The 21,398-nt window shown below is 34.1% G+C and overlaps 1 protein-coding gene across 2 annotated transcripts in view; it reads left to right on the top strand.

Annotated features, from left to right (window-relative positions):
- The first annotated feature begins 2,283 nt into the window (after window positions 1-2,283).
- The window catches only part of LOC124369017 (trichoplein keratin filament-binding protein-like), a 36,472-nt gene continuing 17,357 nt past the window's right edge, over window positions 2,284-21,398 (top strand). Inside the window, exons 1-4 of one of the 2 annotated variants that reach the window (XM_046826677.1) lie at window positions 2,284-2,412; window positions 4,020-4,198; window positions 7,678-7,798; window positions 14,231-14,386. In XM_046826677.1, coding sequence (XP_046682633.1) covers window positions 4,026-4,198; window positions 7,678-7,798; window positions 14,231-14,386 — 450 coding nt within the window. In that variant the 5' untranslated portion in view covers window positions 2,284-2,412; window positions 4,020-4,025. Of the gene's footprint in view, window positions 2,413-2,486; window positions 2,626-4,019; window positions 4,199-7,677; window positions 7,799-14,230; window positions 14,387-21,398 lie in introns of those variants that run through there. The other variant, XM_046826678.1, reaches the window with a different exon arrangement.

The raw sequence follows: 21,398 nt of genomic DNA, 5'->3' as shown, positions 1-21,398 counted from the left end.
CTTTACACACTCATCAATAACCCAAGGCGAAACATGACTCGCCAAATTGTCTCCAATCAGAACTTTAGGACTGTCTTTGAAGTTTTTTGAAGTAAGGTTAAAACTATTGTTTTAAACTAATCTTCAAAAATTTCCATAGTGAAACCAACCACTTTTTGATCTGTTGTACACAGTACCTTTTGGCCCATTTTTCACACCAAGAGCTATACAAGTTCTCTGCTTTATACACTATGTATGGTGGTGGTAATAAGCTTCCATCTGAAGCCGCACTGAACATAACTGAGGTACTGGACTTTGACGAATCAATTATCCTCTCGGGGTGGCGTATTCCACGCCGTACTATAACATTTTTTCTTCCGCCGGGTCATCTGTCAAGTTGTTTTCATCATAATTAACAATTAGATTGAGGGTCCACGTCTTTTAGTGTTGTTGTAAGTTCATCAAAGTACTGATTCACTGTTTCAGCATTCACACCTGCTCTGGATCTTTTAACATTTTGACATAAGCGTTTTGTCAGGGTATTTGAATATCTTTTAACAAAAGAAATAGCCCAATCTCTGCCTGGCATGTTGTTCTGAAAGCGCCTTTCACTTACACCTTGCCTATCCAAAAAATGATTTCACAACTAGTCGAATATCAAAAATGGTAAAGGGAAATCCCCAATCTCCAGCCAAAGCTATACACTCTGCTATTACTTCCTCAATTTCTTGATCAAACACATATGGACGGGCCAACCTTCCCAGTGTTTTTTTTTTCATTTTTGTATCGGTTTAAAGTTGACTTCGACACACCAAACTTTTCAGCAGCTTTACGAAAGGACATGCCTTTTCCAATTTCCGTAAGTGCTTTTTTCCATTTGTTCATGATCAAAGTCTTTATATTTTCTCTTTTTTAAGTTCTTTTCTTTCTTTTTTCCATCCATTTTAGTCAATCTGGAACAATAAAACACATTATTAGTTATTATACACTTTTATACACATAAAAAGACAGAGCAGGGTAACTTGGGACACTGTCCCAAGTTAGACCACTCAGTGCCGGTGGGAATTTTTTTTTTTACTAGTCAATTAAAGTTGGCAGCACTGCAAGATCAACACATTGAAAGTGTACTACATATTTGAGGTTATGTTTTGAACCAATTCAAACCCTAATACATTTAAAGTAATGTGTGTACAAGCAAAGTTTTGCAAGGTTCAATTTTAATGATAAGATTATAAGTACATGTTTTTAGTTACTGAATGACACTTACCTGATGATTAAAAGTCCAGAATGTGATGAAAAACCAGTAACAATACACTGACAGCACACTCAAACTCTTCAAAGCTCATTAACTCAACTCCACGTGGGAGCAGTAAAAAAAAAAATAAACAAAACAACAAAACGTCCCAAGTTAACCTACTGTCCCAAGTTAGCCTGTTTGACGGTAGCCTAGCCAAAGACTCAATAACAAACGGCAACAAGATAACAAATATTTACATTCCACCAGATGATTTCAAAGCCTACCAACGGAGAAAATCTGCAGCAGAAAATGAAAAGGAGTACCAACTATCACAAAAAGCGCAATGGTATAAACAAATTCAGACAACGACTATTCATAATCGATGGTATAGTAATGCAAACTTCAACAGAAGGGAAATGGTAAATATTATTAGATTAAGGTTTGGACATGCCAAGGTAAACGCTAGACTATATGATATTAAAAAAATATTTCACTCCATTGTGTCTAAGCTGCACTCAAGCTCAACGCGAAACACTAGACCATGTAATTTTACAGTGCCCAGCCTACGAATATGCAAGAGATCGGTGCTTTAAGTTAATTAAAAATTTAACATCAATATCTAATATTAACTTAACGTATTTAATGAAATTAGAAGACACAAAAGTATATAAAGAAATAAATAACTTTCTCATGACCATAAACAAATACATTTAATAACAAATCAACAAAACACAATACATATATGTATCCTGGTTTTGGCCTTTATATCCGTGGTCCATATTTCGGATTAGGAATGCCTGAAGGACCCCTGGCGGGAAGACTCCCCAAATCCTGAATATCTATCTATAGAATCCCATAGTAATCCCGCTATTTATTAACAAACACAAACAGTATAGGTACACAAAACATATATGTCCAATACATTAAACCCAAACTAATAATAATAACTAATTCTTTCCAATTAAATTACCACAGAGGTTTAACAACACAGTGAACCACGAGGCTGCATGGGATTATGCCCGAGCCTTTATTATAAACAGAAAAGAAAAAAAAAATTGTTTATCGGTTTAGGCAATAGTGATTACTGCCTAGTTCTATACTTGTGACATTTATTTAGTTAACTGTAACTTATGACACAGTTTTATTATAACTATTAAAATTCTATACCGGGCTTCAATCAAGTGAGTCTCAATGAGGTAGGAATTTCATAACAGAAGTATTGTTATTAATTTACTTTCCAGTATTTAATTTAAGCGGAATTAGGTTATACTGTGTGTAGGATTCAAAGTTTATTTGTTTTGTTTCGTCTGTGTTTAACATGTAAACTAGTTGTTGCGGGTGCTCAGTCAATCAGTTGTGTCAATTATAGATGATAAGTAAAAAACTCAAAAAAATATCTATAAGGAAATGTGAGTTCAAAATTAGTTTTTGATCAAAATTAGAAATCACAGTTACTTACAATAGAATGGTGATGATTGTATTCAATTTGTTTGTGTATGTGTCAGCTATGTATAGGAATCATCGATATAGGCTTCCACTTTCATTGTACATGTAGAACTTAAGTTGTATGGCTACATATCTTGTCAAGGCTTTCTCAGGTTATCATGCATTATTTGCACAACATATGGTAATTGAAAAAGTAACGGCCAGAGTGGCGAAATACGAGTTTCACGTTATTAACTTATTGGAATTGTCCGACTCTACAAAACAATATAAGGTCTCACAGTGTGGAAATAAAAAATAACGAAGTTGTAGAACATAAAAATGGAACTACTTTTCACGCACAGTGCAATATTTCTCTAATATTTGACTTTGTTAATACATGTTATACAATGTTTCCATGTTATACAACCGCGTTGAGCGTCATGTGACCTTTTGTGACCATGATTCAACCTCATGGTGACGTTATCAGATGCGCCACCATCTTTGGAAACATAAATGAAAAATAATACTGAAATGAGTAAAATTTTGACCCAAATGAATGATTTTTTTCTTAATTTTCGAGCTACAAATTTATTAGTTGTTATCGGGTTGTGACAAGTGCCTTCGGCCATCAGCGCGGGCTGTGGCAGCATCTTTGGCTGCCCCGCACTGATGTCAACTAAAGAAAAACATCCCTCGAGATAGTACCTATCAGTAAAATATCAAATTCTAGAGGGGCTGATCAGAAATATAAATTGATAGGTAATACAAAGAAATTTATGTAAAGTGTAAAAAACGTAATAATCATGTAAAAACCCAATATTAGCATAATATATAAATGGACAGTAACAGAGAACACTTACCATTAAAATAAATAATCTCGTTTCGGTCAAAACGTAAACTCTTAACATGCCCGACAAAACACTGGCACACACAATTCACTAAGATTCATCGAACTAGTGGTTGGTTGATCCATGATTAAAAAGCACTCACTTGATCCGAACTACAGTACACAATATCTTGTGAAGTACACATGCCAGAGGCATAATTGTCTGGCATGTTTGGAATTTCTCGTACCATTTTCACTGACTCAGTAATTTTGATACATAACTTGTTATATACAAAGATGGTAATATTTGAGTATTAGTTGACACAAAACAGGTAAAAAGTATTTAATAGCATTAATTATGTACTATGTAGTGCATTAGTGTCTACTTAACATTCCTGAATGTGCTACACAACTTATGGTTCCTGATTGGTACATATTCTAATATTTTGGTTGTATTTATTATATACGTTTTGGTTTCAAACCAAAATTCTAAAAGTGCTGTGTTAGCAACATACACCTCTTTAAATACATAATATATTAATAATTTTGTAGGCTAAAATGAACAGTGGAAGACGTACAGCACGACAAGAAGAAGAGATTCATGTTCAACGTCGAAATGCTGAGCTACGTAAACAAGAACATTGGAACAATGTAGCCAAGTATTTTAAAACATGGGATGTAACAACATCCAAATATGAATCTTGGACATCTCCTAGATATTTTCAACAGAGGTAAATAACATGAATATGTATTCGATTTTAATGTGAAAAGTGACATTTACTATTTTTTACATATTAGGCAATGAGTCATTATTTTGTAATATTCTATTATTACTGTAAAATTGTAATTGTTGATTGAAATTGGATCTATTGAAGAAACCAAGATATTAGAGGTAGGATTTTGTTCTTGAAAACTTGTGGCTAGAATGAACATAATCGTGTCTTCCTCTAAGCTATAAGGTTTTAGTAGTTTAAGAAAGTATATTTCATGTATATATTATATAATATATATATACATACATCAGAAGTTCATGCTGATCAGGCTGAGCCTTAGCGAATAAAAGTAATTAGTGAATAGACACCATTTTGATTCTACATTGAACCATCACTCATGCATTTCATCCTATTTGTAACTAACTTGTACTTTTAATTGGATAAAAATGTTGAAATATATGGTACTCAAGATAAACGTGTTAATAAGACAAATTAAAAATGCATAATGGTTTTTAATGGAATAGAAGAGGTTCTGTCACTGATGTGCTGCCTGAGAGGGCGTCATTCTTTAACTCTTAATAGAAATCGCTTTCATTATTAATAATTATTACACAAATCATATATAAATAAAAGGCAATATCTATACTATTCAACTAGAATTTAAATTTCTGTGAAATAAATACAGATCCAATTTCAATTATTTTACTTTTTTTAAGTTATCAATCTACCACAAAGAAGAAATTATGGTGTCAAAATGTATTAATTATGGAATTTGAAAAAAATTAGGAAATTAACACTATCCTGGACAATGAAATTGTCATGGCGGGAAGCTTGGTGCTAAAATCCATTCATTTACTATCACCACTATCTCCTTTATCATTGATGCTGCCATACTGCTCTTTGGAACTGGTAATGGATTATTATCGTTGTCTCCATCCATTGAATAATTGTAGCCATTTCGCATCACAAATCTTTTTGACTTATGCTGCTATTAATCATAATTATTACCGCTATTTGTAATTCTCTGCAACTGCTGCTTCACTGACATCATATTGTTATTTGTTTATGGAGTTTTGCCATTGGTTTATGCTTTCTTTACTACTAAGATGGCAGGTCCAAGTAGGCATTTAGGTGATAAGGCTTACTAATTTTTCAAATAGCTCTATATTATAGAGAATTTAATAATATTTACAACAATGTATAACATGTAACAGGTTGTTTTGAATTTTTTGTTTTTGGAGTTGTTAAAATAATCAAAGCACAAAAGTGTTCTCCAGCGGCAGAGTGGCCGACGATACAGTCCATTAGTGCCAGAAGTGCGTTGCAGCAATATGACCGGGAGAAAGTTATTGACAAATTCTCACTGTATGGTCAGTAATTTAAGAGATTTATGATAAGCCTTTGTGAAAAAATAACACAAACGTAAAATAAGTTAATTAGAACTATACCACCTTTTTAATTTCATGATTTTTACCTTTGATTTGTGCTCATATGGGTTCAGCTTGAATTATAAAATGAAATGAAAAATGCCTTTTTTAAAGAGGTGGAGTTAGGGCTGTAAAATTCTCTACCACTCGACCTCATATCATATACAGTATATAATACTGTATGATATAATTCATATACAAATATATGGAAGTGTATAGTTAATTCTGTTTCAGAAATCATTGAGAATAAAGAATTTCCTTTAGAAGATGACGAGATGTGTTGTTTCTATAGAACTAGTCAATCTCAAGGTCGATCAGCTATTTTTATTAGAAAAAAAACTCTTGCTCTATTTTGTAGTGCAAAAAAACTTTGAGAATAAGAAAAATTAGCAAAGAAAAATGCAGCACCCATTAAGAGTGAATGGATAGCTATGATGAATTAGAAGAAGATCATCAGTTGAGACCGTATTAATCAATTTTCTAATCATAAAAATCTCTTTGGTAATCTTTGGAACAATATAATCAATGCAACTACACTATGTCGAAAGTAGTTTAATCTGTTGTCACAGATTTAAAAGAATTGACTAATTTTGTATGGAATTTCATCGATTCATTCTGGATCACTCAGTCTAAAATTTCTTTTGAAAAATTTATCAAAGGAGTCATTTGATCAAACACTAATATTGTTTATTTCCACTTAGCCTATATTTAAAAAAAAAAACCATTTTAATACAATATTTACATAAATAGAATATGTTTTCAGGAATTTCAAGATAGCTGTCACTGCCCACATCCACATCACTTGCAACTAAGATAGTAATTGGTGTATTTTCAATGATGGAAGATTTCAAACGATTCATTTTACTCATTTTCAAATAAAATAAGTTACAATCTAATATTTAACTGCCATAATTTATACTGTTTTAACCTAATAACATTAAGCAAGGTGGAATATTCACAACATAGCGAAATACTGCTGTCTGTGATAATCAGTGAGCAGTTACTGAGATGAATTGCAATTTCTCAACACAAACTGACAAAATATGAAGTCAAAGCTTTATGAACAATTATATTTCGATGCAATACATCTTTTTACACAAGTCTGTGGAATTTCAAAGCATTTGGTGAAATAGGTGGCCAGTAAAATAATAAAAAGTACATATCTGCATTATACAGACGTCGGGAGTTGATACCATATTAATGACGTCCGTATGATACAGTTCCTTTCAGACAACTTATTTTTAAACTTACACTCACGATTAGTCATGTTCACAAATATGATAGTCTACTTTAAAAATTAACAAAAATAAAACACAGTTGTGATTTAGATAAGAAGAATTGATATAAGGTTAATGTAGATAATTTACTCCTTTAAAATTTGCCTTTGACTTGTACTATTTACTGTATGTATGTAGTATATATTTATATATTATTTATGCTGTAGGTGTTATATTGTATATATGTATAACCCTTCTGCTATAAGGACTTTGACATTACAATGTATTTGTGGTATGACAATTAATAGACATTCTTGATTCTTGTAACAAAATGACAAAATGGAATTGGGTACAGATAAAAACACCATACAAAAATTACATTTACGTATCCCAATTAAACTTTTCATGAATCGGAACAGACAGTAAGAAAAATTGGCGTTTCCATTTTTTTTGGGATGGTTGGTTACCCTAGTTGAGAACCAAGCTGTTGTTTAGAGTACACAGTATTCACTATCTGAGTTGGGAAGGTTTTGAAACTTTAACTAGCTTTTCTTCCCAAGTAAAACAATGAGTATATCAGTAGTGCATGTTTCATTTTAAAAAAAAATCAATATTATAAAAATTGGCATTATAATTCCAAACATTAGTGCTAGTATTATTGAAAATGATGTAACTATATTATATTTGGTGCCCCAAATTTTAAAATGTTACCTAAATAAGTAGAATAACTCATATAAATCATAAATTATAAGCATTATTTTAACTATCAAACTGTGGGGTATAATTAAAGTGGTTTTTAAGGCTGTGATATAACTTGGTATACACATAATATTCTCTTTGACTTGTTTTACAGTGAAGAAGCACGAGTAGAAGCTGAAAAGAGAGAAAAGAAGAAACAGACGCTAACAGAACGTAGAGAAAAACTGAGAACTGTTCTTGATAATGAACAAAAATCCTATGAAGATGAAATAAAGGTATTGGTCAATGTTTCATTTATGAACAATAAGTATATAATATCATTAGAAATATTAAGGAATTTCCTGGTAGTATAACCTTGGATAGTCCTATATAATCAAGTCTACTTTGGTCTGATTGTAAGCTTTTTTCAATAATTCATAACAAATACTTTAACGAGTATTAATAATATTTCATTTTAAAGTGAAATGAAATGTTAAAGTAAAACATAAATGTAAGAATTTGATTATAATTGAATGAATTTTGTCCTTGCAAGTTTGGACTACACACAAAACAGTTTAGACTTTTACTTTGGTATTTCAGTTAGGAAAAAAGATTATAATAGCATTAGTATATACTGATAATAGTAGGTAATGTTTTATAACCGAGAATTTATAGAAAATATTTCTTATTTATAAATAAATAAAAATGTCTTTATTGGTCGAGCGTTCATCAAAGTACAAACTCTGCTTTTCATGACAACTCCTGTCAAAGTATACAAAATGCATTATACATAGATCACACAATGATAAAATTACGAGTAACATTTATCACTTAAATATGCGTATAACACTTTTCTTAAATTTTTAATTTTTTTAATTTTTCTAAAAATTAAGAGTCTGAGGTTTTTTATTGCAGTGGACAGAGCATTATATTTTCTTGGTCCAAAGTGTCTAAATGCCTTTTTCCCTGTCTCTAAACTTGTCCTTAGTAGGTTTAATAGACCATCCTGTCGAGTACAGTGCTGACTCACCTTGTGCCTAAAAACCAGCTTTCTCCTAAGATATTCTGGCCTTCCCGTCTGAAGAACATTATGAATCAGCTTAACGGTTTGAAGATGGGAGCAACCCTCTACCGACATCACCCCAGCTTTTAATCGGTACTTGCTTATGTGATCAGACTTCCTCAAACCGTAAACAAATCTCAATGCCCTTTTCTGTAAGCGGGTGAGAACCATCACGTTTTCCCGTGTTAAACTAAAAGCAAAGGTTGGAAGGGCATATGTTATTAATGGGAACATTTTTGATCTTATAATTTTTAATTTAGAAGAGACGGGGAGTATTGTGCTTAGCTTAGATATAAATTTCAACTTGGTTGTAACACTTTTACATATGGATTTCACGTGGTAACAAAAGTCGAGTTGGCAATCAAGAGGGACGCCAAGAACCTTCAAAGTATTGCATGAAGTCAAAGGTTTACCGTCTACATGGATACAACCTTCAGCCATGCACTTTACTGATTGGCCATTCAAAGATGAGCCATTTACTAACAAAACAGAACATTTATCGGAGTTTAGCCGAAGACCATGATCATCTGACCACCTCTTTACTCTCTACAAGTCATGATTGCAGCTTCAGCCGACTCACCGGTTCGATAAGACAACAACAGCTGTGAATCATCAGCATAAGAACTTAGCAAGCAGTATATCAACTGATCCTTCAGATCTGCGGTATATATGAGGAAGAGAATGGGTCCCAGGCAACTGCCTTGAGGAACTCTAACAGATCTAGGAATTGCTGATGACAATTTTCCATCAACATTTGTGTTCTGCGTTCGCCCAGATAAATAAGATGAGAACCATCTAACCAAAGTTTCATCAAATCGATAGAAAGCCAGCTTTGCCAGCATCAACTCAAAGTTTACCGAGTCAAAGGCCTGTGAGAAGTCCAATGCAATCATCAAACTCTCCAAACCACCATCCTTATCTGAAAGCATGTCATCCACTAGATTGAGGAGTGCCGAGCATGTACTAAAACCTGAAATTATTAAAATTAGCTCTCATACTTCGTATGTTAGTATATATCACATTAAAACAGTCAGGATTCTTTGGTTGCTGAAAAAAAATGTTAAAATCTAAAGTGCTTGATTCTGTCATTAATTTAGTTATTTAAACAGAACAATGAAATGAAAATACTTTATTACCATAAATCCTACCATAACCTAACATCTTAGAGGCCACTTACCTCTACATAACATTCTTTGATTTATTCTACATAAAAAATCCAGTAAAAACCTAATTGAAAATTACAGATCAATTTTATTAATTTCAACTAAATTCAAAATCAATTCAAAAATTGTGCTTACTAGATTGTTTAATCATTTAAAATTGAACAACCTCCTATCAGAGAAGCATGGTTTTATCAAAAGACATTGCACTATAACAGCAATAGTTCAGCTTTTTGAATACCTAGTGGATAACATTGAGTCTGGGAAAGCAATAGTGGGGATACAGCTTGATGTCAGTAAAACATTTGACTGTCTAAGCCATGACATGATCTTATCAAAACTATGTAATTTAGTATTACAGGATACAGTCTTTTGTGGATTTCTGCCTACCTGGAGGGCAAACAGCAGATTGTTGAGGTGGCCCAACAAGTGCCAATGTTTGTAACTGCCAATGACATAGTATAAATAAACTCATATATAGTTGAGAACCTTGCTATGGACTGTTGTTTGAACAATGACCTAGTTTTTAATAAATCAAATACAATGCAAATTTTGTTTAGAATGAAGAGGAATACAATTTTAGATCTTCCAAATCTCCAATCTGTTACCTCAACAAATTACCTAGGTATTATTATTGATGACAATATTTCGTTGCAAATATCACATCAATAGCTTATATCTTAGACTAAACTCAGCACTATATGCACTCAATATACGTAGAGCTATTAGCATCAATAGAGCCACATTAACAGCCTATTTTGTTTTATTTGAAAGCCATTTGAGTTATGGGATTGTTGCTTGACAAAAGAAAGTCTTCGGCGGATGATGCTCGTTCTCCAGAAGAGGGTTGTGAGGATTATAGCTGGCCTGGATTATAGAGAGAGTTGTAGGGAAATGTTCAGAGAGTGAAAACTGTTGACAGCTGTATGCATTTACATTATGAAATGCATCATAATAGCTAAATTTCACAATGTTCAACAACACCAAGACATTCATGCATACAACACAAGGCATGCTGAGGACTTCACTTTGCCAATACACAGGTCTACATATGCTGGATATAAATTCTTCAGTGTTCTTCTCCTGAACCTGTTTGTGCAAAATAATTGATAAGCAACCCTAGTCCTTTGTATATAGGGAGTAATATTGTGTGTGTTTGCTGTATATTGTTTGCTGCTTCAAAACTTGTTTTGAACAATGTTTTGTGTTATAAATGTGAAAATCTACTATCCATAATTTTTCAACTGACGTTTTATTATTTAAAGTTTTTGATAACAGTAAATTATGAAACAATCTTTAAACATGAAATTTAGTTGTCTCTCAATTTTCTTGTAAGTATTACTTAAAAAGAAAGTCAGCCATATCTGAATGAGTTCCATTTACAATGTTTGTATTTAAAGTTGAATATTGAGAGTAAATTTTATAAATAATATAAGTAATATTTTATTTATTTAACCCTTGTTTTTTTACAAAATAATAAATAAATGATTCGGGTTTTTTTTTAAAATTTTATATTATAATATTAAAGATACAACTATTAATTTTGTGTGTTTGTTTATATTTAAATTGTGTATGAAAGCTACAAAATATGTTTCCTGTGCGGAATGAGTGAAGAGTATGGTTTGGTGTAACACTGCAATTACAAAACCCTTTTAGTACAATATCTTGTTACTTTTGTAAATAATGTCCTTTTCATGCAATGGTCCAATATACTAGGCAGTGCCAAACTGACGTAAATTATCACAATCAGATATATTGGACTGGTCACACATTCGACCATCTAAATGCTTTGAAATTACATGACACAGCTCAATATTAACTGTGCTAAAAATAATTTTGTGGTCATTACATTGTGTATTCTTTGTTTAAAGTTTGTTATTGACGATAGAAGGTTTGAAAGGCTAACAGGATTTTGGACATTTGCTATCATTATATGTTACGAGGGTCTTCCAGAAAGTAAAGAACGATTGCGCATCACGGGCGGCGGCGCAGTTCCCCCACCACCGCGGTAGATAGCTTGTTCGTTAGCCACACCTTCTGCCTCAGTGTGAGCTGAGTAGCGGTACCGTGAGGTCACGTTTGCGTCTCCTGTGAAAGTTTAAAATGGCGGCGTTAATTGAAAATCCCGCCAAGTGTGAACTGCGTAGTGTGATACGGTTTCTGAATGCACAGAATGTTCGACCTATTGAAATTTATAGGCAAATTAAGGCAGTTTACGGTGACAATGCGATGAACGAGTCATCAGTGAGAAAATGGTGCATTCAATTTAAGGAAGGTCGAACTAATGTGCACGACGAGGAACGAAGTGGAAGGCCGTCACTCGTTACTGACGAGTTGGCAGCGAAAGTTGATGGAAAAATTCAACAAAACCGTCGTTTCACTTTGAGTGGTCTAGTGGAATTTTTTCCACAAATTTCAAGGTCGCTTTTGCACGAAATAGTGACTGAACGTCTTGGTTATCAGAAAATGTGTGCTCGTTGGGTGCCTAAGATTCTTACTGATGTCCACAAGACTAAACGGATGGGAGCAGCTCTTGAGTTTTTGACTCAGTATGACGAAGAAGGTGATGCGTTTCTTGACCGCATCGTAACGGGTGACGAAACTTGGGTTTCCTATCGAACCCCGGAAACAAAGCTCCAGTCAATGGAATGGCATCACTCGAATTCACCAACAAAAAACAGGAAAGAAAAACCAAATTTGAACACCAGGAAATTGATGGCAACAGTTTTTTGGGACCGAAAAGGCCTAATCCATGTGGAGTTCATGCCGAGAGGCGAAACAATCAACTCAGAGGCCTACATCGAGACCTTGCATCGGCTTCGCCGCGCTATTCAGAACAAACGACGCGGAATGCTGTCGTCGAAAGTGGTGCTGATCCATGACAATGCTCGGCCCTCATTGCAGTGCACGAACCAAAGCAGAACTCAATTCTTTCAAATGGCAAATCTTCGGACACCCTCCGTATAGTCCAGATCTGGCTCCGAGTGACTATCACTTGTTTCCAAAGTTGAAAGTGTTTTTAGGCGGAAAAAACTTTTTGGGTGACGAAGACCTCAAAGAAGGAGTAAAAACGTGGCTTCATTCCTTGGCGGCAGAACAGTATAACGTCGGTATAGAAAAACTGGTGCCACGCTACAACAAGTGCCTTGACAGTTCCGGCGATTTTGTAGAAAAATAGAGTAAGTTTATAAGTATTTATAAATAAATTTTCATGCTCTTATCTTTTGTTTTTATTGACTTATAACAAAACGTTCTTTACTTTCTGGAAGACCCTCGTACAAAAGGATGTGTTATACCTTTTGTAACGTATAACAATGGCGAATGTCTGAAATCCTGTCATCCTTACATTGCGTATGTTCTTAGCAAAAATAATTTTTGTATTGTGGTAGCATATAATTCCAAATAAGGCTTTGCAGTATGCTTGCATATTCAAAAACAACCCAATAACAAAATAAAAGTTGTTTGAAAGGAATTTTTTTCTTACTTATTATTTTGGTAATCAAATACAAAGATTAAAATTAAAAAAGCTAAAGCTTTTAAATACATTAAACAAACTTTGAATAGTTGTTTAATTATTTAAGTTTAAAGTATAAAATAATATTAAAATGCCTCATAGGATACTATGTATTGTTATTGTTGGAAAGTCTTATTTAAATACCTATAATCAAAAAAAACAATATTTATGACAAACTATTTTACTTGTGGTAATTTATGTGGAACTCTATTTTAAGAGGAATAAGCCGATTAAACAAAAATGCTTTGGTGCCTATTATCTAAAGAATTATGTTAACATACAGGGTGGCGCAAAAGTCACTAGACAGTTGGTTAAAAGAAGAAAAAAAATAACAGCATAATCATTTGGCGTACTTGGACCATATTTTTTTGAAGGAACAGTGACAGGAGATAAATATTTGGATATACTTCAAAATTACGCAGAAAACTTTCAAGAACTTTACTTTCAACACAATGTGCTCCACCACATTACGCCACTGCCGTTCACGATTATTTAAACGAACGTTTCCAAAGAAAAGTTATTGGTCGAAGGGCAGATATTGACATGCCCCCACGTTCACCAGATATCACACCAATGGATTTTTTCCTATGGGGAGTAGTCAAGGACTCTGTTTATTCTCGAAAGCCTCATACTATTGACAAACTGAAAGACTACATACATGACGCATTTTATGATTTGGACAATGATCCTACACTATGCCGTAGAGTATGTAACAGTATTCCAGAAAGACTTCAAAGATGTATTAATGAAGACGGAAAACAATTTGAATATAAAAAATAATTGTAAGTATTGTTTGTAATAAAAAATAATTTCAAATAAATTTAGTCTTGTTTTAACCAACTGTCCAGTGACTTTTGTGCCACCCTGTATATTTTACACACTAAGTATTTAGGTAGACCTCACAGGATTGATACATTTTTAAAACAATCAAAATGTAAATTGTAAAGAAAGAGTAGAAACTTGATGCAATTCAAATTCTTGCTAATTTTAGAAACTGAATCGATCTGGAAGGTCTGGTTGGATGCCTTTGGAGGAACTGAAATCTGTAAATCTTGAGCTGAAGAGACGCTCAGAGGAATCCCGTAAGAGAGAGGCCGAATTACTTCTGTATCATCGATGGAAACAAGAGCAGCCTTCTTTAAGAGATGTAAGTTAAATAATATTTTAAGTTAAGAGTCCTTTGGGATAAGATAAGAATGATTTAAATATACAGAATAGAACATTTATTTTATGTAGCCACATAAATGCAATAACAGACTGAATGTTTTAAAATATCTTGTAAAGTAGTCCCAGAAGTAGGTGTTGTTTTTCTAGATATTTAAAAACAGTAAAATGTCAGTAAGCCGCAAATAAATAGCTAAAATAGTAAATAAAATACGCTTGTATTTCAATTACAATAATAGGTTATTATTTTGTTAGTTAATGGATAAAGCTTAATTCTAAATAACTCTTAACTTAACCCCTCTTAAATCAGAATGCCCTCTTTATAGGGCTTACCTTTTTCAATTAGGCCCTAATCAATTGATGATTATTTAATGAATTGGAAGTGTTATTCATTGTAATAAAACAAGATCCTGTTAGTTCTTTCTGTGTAAGAATATATTTTTAAGACCTGAGGATGAGTTATGAAACTCAAATAATGATTCAACAACTATTCGAGGATCATTTGATAGCTCAATCATATTTAACCTATTATTATAGTTTGTTTGATCAGCAATTTGAGGGCAAACAACATCAAACAAAAATCTTTCAGGTATTTTACTATCCAAAAATATTTAATTATGTGTCAGCCATTTGTAGTGTGGCTTTAAAATATATTATATATTGATTTGCTATTTGATCCAATCTCTAAATGTTAATGTCTGCTCACTTATAATATTTAATCCTTCGCACACCACTAATAAATTCATTAACTTTCCTATACCACCAAGACAAGTAAAAAAAAGTTGAAAGCTAGTTTTTATTACAACTTAATTATAAAAGGTAAAAGAAAAAAAAGTATAAAACCGGGCATTTTACTTAAAATTAGCGTATTTATTGATAAAATTCAAAAAGAACTATTTACAAAACTGTTAAATACTTCCTTTGCAACTGTGATAAGCACAGTGCATGCACCAAGCATTTTGTAGGCCATTTGTAAATTGAAAAGCTCTCCCAGAGACATAATCTATAATATCGGATATAACTGGTCAAAGTCTACCGTTCTAATTTATCCGTCTATGGAGTAGGAAGGGTTAAGAAATAAAAAAATCTATTAACCCTTTGAATGCCAACGTCTGATTTTACCGGATGTAAAAAGTTGTCTGAAAAGTGCCAACGTCTGATTTTACCGGATGTCAAAAGTTGTCAGAAAAGTGCCGATTTTACCGGATGTTCGGGAAAAAAATCACTAAAAATTGAAAACTTAATATTTTAAAACGAATAGAATATTAAATTGTTTGTAAAGAATTGTTCTTTTCTTTTTTTTAACACATTCACTGCGGGCGCCTCCGATCGGAGACCTGTCATTCTTTCGTCGGGTGCGTCCGCCTCCGATCAGAGGCATTCGGGAATGGTGTATGAAAATAGGTCAGTGAACGCTAATAGGCTGAGTGATCCTGTTGTTTGTTGTTAGCTTGTAGTTGACATACGTTCTAAACTGTGTTTAGGCTGGTTGAGATAACCCATGATTTTTAGTGTATTATATATATATATATATATATATATATAGTGTTTTTGTTATTTCTGATCATGGAACGTGTAGATCGGAGCAGTGAAATAGAACAGAATAGTGAACGCTAAGAGGTTATGTGAGCCTGTTGTTTTGTTGTTGGGTTGTGCTGTACTTTGTTTAGGCTGGTTGAGATAAGCCATGATGTATAGTGTATATATATATAGTGTTTTTGTTATTTGTGATAATGGAACGTGTAGAACGAAGTAGTGAAATAGACCGAATGCTATTAGACAGTGAAGATGACATTTACTATTCAAGTGAGTCAGAAGATTCAGACAACTTGAACACGCCGCATCGCCATGACAGTGACCTTGACGAAGCACAAGAATATGCAGTGTGACCAGGATAACAACACCATCAATGACGTAGATCCCAATGATGCGTCTGACCAGGACGACGACACCGTCAATGACGTTGTTAACAACAATATAATCTATAACCCACAGTGGCAACCCCGAACTGCAGGCTTGAGAGATATATCCTTTACAAAAGAAAATAAAATACTGGTACCATTTCCTGAAGACATCACACCTTTTGATTGGTGGGAGTATTTATTAGATGATGCATTTTTACAAACAATTGTTGACAAAACAAATGCATATGCTTGGGAAGTATTTCTTTCAGACAGTTTACAACCTAATTCTAGGATAAACAAGTGGTCAGACCATACTGTGGCCGAGTTAAAAATATTTATAGGTTTGGTTTTCCACATGGGAACTGTCCGACTAAATAGAATAAATGATTATTGGAAGACTGATAAAATGTTCCAATTTCCAGTTTGTAAGAGAACAAATGCCCAGGGACCGATTTTTGTTAATTTTTAGATGTCTCCACTTCTCAGACAATCAACAACCAACTGATGACCGACTATCAAAAATCCGTGTTCCGATAGATTATTTCAACAATAAAATGAAAGAAGTGTATTACCCTGGCTGTGAACTTTCCCTTGACGAAGGTACTGTACTATGGAGAGGCCGTCTGCTTTTCAGACAGTGTATTTCTGGATAGCGCCATAAGTACGGTATAAAAGTGTACTCTTTATGTGAGCCTGATGGAATTTGTCTAGCGTTTACAGTCTATTCTGGGAAAGGGGGAGAGCTTAGTGGCATAGGTCATGCCAGAAAGGTGGTGATGCATCTTATGGTGGGAAAATTAGGAGCTGGCCATATTTTGTATATGGACAACTATTACAATAGTTTTCCACTGGCTTCTGAGCTTCTTTTTCAAGATACCTACTGCACTGGAACATTATTGTCAAATAGAAAACATCTCCCTCCAGAAGTCGTAGGAGCAAAACTAAAAAAAGGAAGAAAAAATAGAGCGTTATGCAGATGGAGTAATGGTAGGAAAATGGCGTGATAAACGCAATGTATTGTACATTTCTACCAGGTTTGAAAATGATTGGGCAATGTCAAATAACAGACATGGTGAACCACGACAAAAACCATTGCCAATAGATTATTACAATGCTCACATGAAGGGAGTTGATAGAAACGACCAGCTAATGAGCTATTATCGTTGTGAGCACAAAAGCTTACAATGGTACAAGAAGATGTTTATTCATTTTCTACAAATGCTCATGATAAATAGTTTTAAGTTGTATCTTGTAGCAAATCCCAGAAAAAAAAACAAGTTTGTACAGCTTCAGAATTGCAGTAATTGAAAAGATGTTGACAAAAAATGTTACAACACCACCACTTCGCCCCCGACAAGCACTTACTGTCAGACACGTTATATCCAAAACAGACAAAAGAGACACACAATGAACTAGGTTCTTGAGAAAGAGGTGCAGGCAATGTGCAAAGGATAAGAAAAAAACCATGACAGTGTATATCTGCGCTCAGTGTCCAGGAGAGCCGGGATTGTGTGCCTTGGCATGCTTTGACAAGTGGCACTCCCCGTAAAGAGCTAAACTCGTTCAAGAACATGTACATATGTAAATAGTATCTTTGTATTTAGGTTAGTGACATTTTATTGTCCTATTACTAGAACAATAGTGAAATATAGCTTGCTTCACGTGTTATGGGAATCCGCCTCCGATAGGAGGCATATGGATTTATGTGTCAGGTGCATAACGCCTCCGATCGGAGGCACATGAAAAATAGTGCGATGTCCGGGCGCCTCCGATAGGAGGCAAAAACTTTGACGTCACTAGCAGCGCCATTTTGCTACCGGAGAATTGTGTCCATGCTTTTTCTGTATTCTAATGACAACTAGGTAAGATAAATTTTTGAAGACATCAATAGCTAAAGGAGCTTAAGAGCCAAAAATGTAAATTGATGGTAATTAAAAAAAAAACACTGCAAACTTTCTTAAATAAAAGTAATTTTATTTTACAAAAGTATTTTACTTTAACAAGGTTTGAAGTAAAGAAACAACATGCTTTGCCAAACTCTTGTTAACCATTAATAAAAAGTTTTTCAAAAAGTTTACTTAGATTGTTTAATTTGTTTTTATTTTTAACAATTTATCGACAAGCTCGACGAAAAAAGTGTTTGTTTTTCTCATCTAGATACGTATTGTTGGAAAGGTCAGTTTTTCTTTCTTGCTTTGGGAGTTAGTGTCAACGCCATCATTTTTATCTAGACAAAAGGATGCAATGTCTTCTATTTTGAACCCCAGCCCTTCAAACGTTGACATTGTTCCAAGTTTGCAACTCACCGAAGTTGTTCTTGTAGATACAGTATCATTTCTGTTGGGTAAAGGTACTTATCTTAGAAATTTTCCAATGCCTTGCTTTGATTAGCACTATCAAAATCGAAAAAACGCCATCATGTCGCAAGAACTTATGAATGGCTTAGACAAAAGGATGACAAAAATGTCTTCTATTTGACATCTCAGCAACTTGCAAAACGTAGACTGTCCCATCTCCACGATTATAGCAAAGTCACCGAAGTTGATCTTGTGAGCATGTGAACCTGTTAATGAAAATGAGAAAGAAAAAAGAAGAATGATACCTTGACAGTGTGGAAAGGTGTTGTAATGATGTGACTGGGTGAATGGTGCTGTGAGGGAATGCTACATGATGTGAGCTGTGGTGAGAAATTTTTCAATGCCTTTGTGGTCGAGAACTGTGAAATCTGTGGAATGAGCACTATCAATATCGAGAGTGACAGCATGTGCTGCGCTCTTTCATGTCCAAGTGAACTGTGAGAAGTGTGAGGCTTTGCTGATCTAGTGATGACAAATAACTGTGGCATTTACAACTTCCACAACTTGCCTCTGCACACCTTAGCCCTTTTCTCGATTATAGACATGGATGAGTCTCTGAGTGACTGCAGGAGGTGTGAGGATGAAGCGTGAGGAGGGTGGCGGGAGTGCTGATGACCGGCCACTTCAAACAAGGTAGTTATGTTTAATTTTATCAAAGAAACCTGAATTTGTCAGCATCAAGTAAAGGGAAAACAAGCATGCGATTTTTTAACTGACCCCCCACAAGTTTATCAACTCCAAACAGTCAAATGTTTTTTGTTTGGAATCCAAAGTAACCAGAATTGATCGCTTCTAGCAGACATTGAACGTCCATCTGGTTTCCTTCCACCTCTCCTGATATGGCCCTCGTGCCACAATCACAGGATACCATCATCTCAGTTAATTGGATACGTGAATACCAAAGTTGAAGCCACGAAAGCTGCCTCGAATAATTACATTTCACTGTGGGTTAAGTTTTTGGCAATGGAAATACTTTTTTGCAAATCCATACGACATTGACTTTCGTGCTACAAAGGCCAAAAGCACTATCCAAAGCATCTTTTTTTTCATTGCTTTCAAATGCCACTTTCAGCTTGTAACTGATGCAGTTTTTAAATCTCTTTTTGCTCTTAATTTGCTTCCACAGCATCAAGGAGATTTTGGACTGCAAATGTTGAAGCAAGTCGCATGTTTTACAAGTATCTATCTCGTGTGGGACTACAACCTGCAAAGAGAGATTCAAATCTTTTCCTAAAGACTTTGCGATAAAACCTCAATTTTAATTTGAGAGTCCAGGAAATTTTGATCAAGAAAGCTTTGTACATCTTAGGTACATTTAAATCACTGCCTCAAATACTCCTTATTGGACTTTTTCTCCGCCCATAGTGGCTCTCATCTCTTTGGACAACAGTTTACATGAACCTCTATACAATTTAATTTAACGGTCTTTGGAAAGTGTACTTTGTAGGTCTTCCAAACCACTCCTCGATTATCTTTGAAAGTAGTTTCACACCTGCTTTTATATCTTTTTTAACTATATTCTCAAGCCTCTTGCTTGATTGAATACCACATATGTTTCATAAAAGTCCTGTTTAACATACCTTATGAAATTCCTCCATCACCGTTCGTCAACTGTGTAGCTTACAGTAAACTTGTCTCCCTACTCTGTCCAGCTTCTTCATACGTCCATAAAAAAAATTTCCTTCGTCTACCAATATGGTAAAACATCAACAAGGCCGAATAAATAATTTCCCTTGGGCGTTTCCATCATCGAGCTTGGACTAGAACTCTTGGTGGAGCTTTAATCTTCATCTGAAGAAATATCCCGGCATGATAACTAGCATTTGGCATATGTCCTTGGAACAAACAATAATCATTAGGCTTAATAATAATATGAAAAGTAATTTATGTGGGTACACGCTTTTATATGAGATAGAGGAAGTACGATTAAGCACTAATAAAGCAACGTTAGAAGGTCATAAGGATTAGGCTATAAACATGTTAGGCTTTGAAGTAAAGTGAGGTTAGATTTAAGGTTATTGTATTTTTTTTAAACATATAAGTTTTAAGTTATAGTTAATAAAAAGTTATACATTATGCTTTAATAATATTGTAAGCCTAAAAAGCGTCAATAATAATATCCATAATATAGTTTAAATTTTTATAAACTAAACCTCATTGTTCCGGTTGGCAGTCTTACAGGCTTCAATTTCTTCTTCTGAGTTTACCGTATGGTTTCTCCTCTTATATCTCGCTTTCCTCATCCCTTTTCTCTCTAAAAAGGAGCTGTTTTTTATGTTCCAATCTCAAAAAGCAGCTGAATCATTAGGATCAACATTCATCATATTAAACTACAATAAGAACATCTGAGATGTAAACAAGCTCTACAGATGCAATAAAACAGGTGATGTCGAAAATATCACCACCTCAAGCTGATTGGTTCTTAGCTCCTTAAGCCGGCGCCCAAAAAGCCATGGTTCTTACTGCGCAACCAGTTTGCGCACGTTGTTTCCCCTGTTTTATAATGGCGTTGGACCTTAGCTCTTTTAGCCAATGCATGGGACAGTCCGTTCATACATCCCTTAGGTATCAATATACTCGCAAATGATAATTTTTTTTTGGCCTTAGCTCCTTTAGCTGATTGATGTCTTCATTTGTAAAAAAATATTTTAGCATGGTGCATGAGTTTTACGTTATTTTTCAGCAGTGAATGTGTTAATGCTGTTAGGTGACGTAAACAACTAACTAAAACACA

This window comes from Homalodisca vitripennis, chromosome X (assembly GCF_021130785.1).
Source record: "Homalodisca vitripennis isolate AUS2020 chromosome X, UT_GWSS_2.1, whole genome shotgun sequence".
Taxonomy (NCBI): Eukaryota; Metazoa; Arthropoda; class Insecta; order Hemiptera; family Cicadellidae; genus Homalodisca; species Homalodisca vitripennis.
This window is presented reverse-complemented; position numbering and strand designations above follow the sequence as displayed.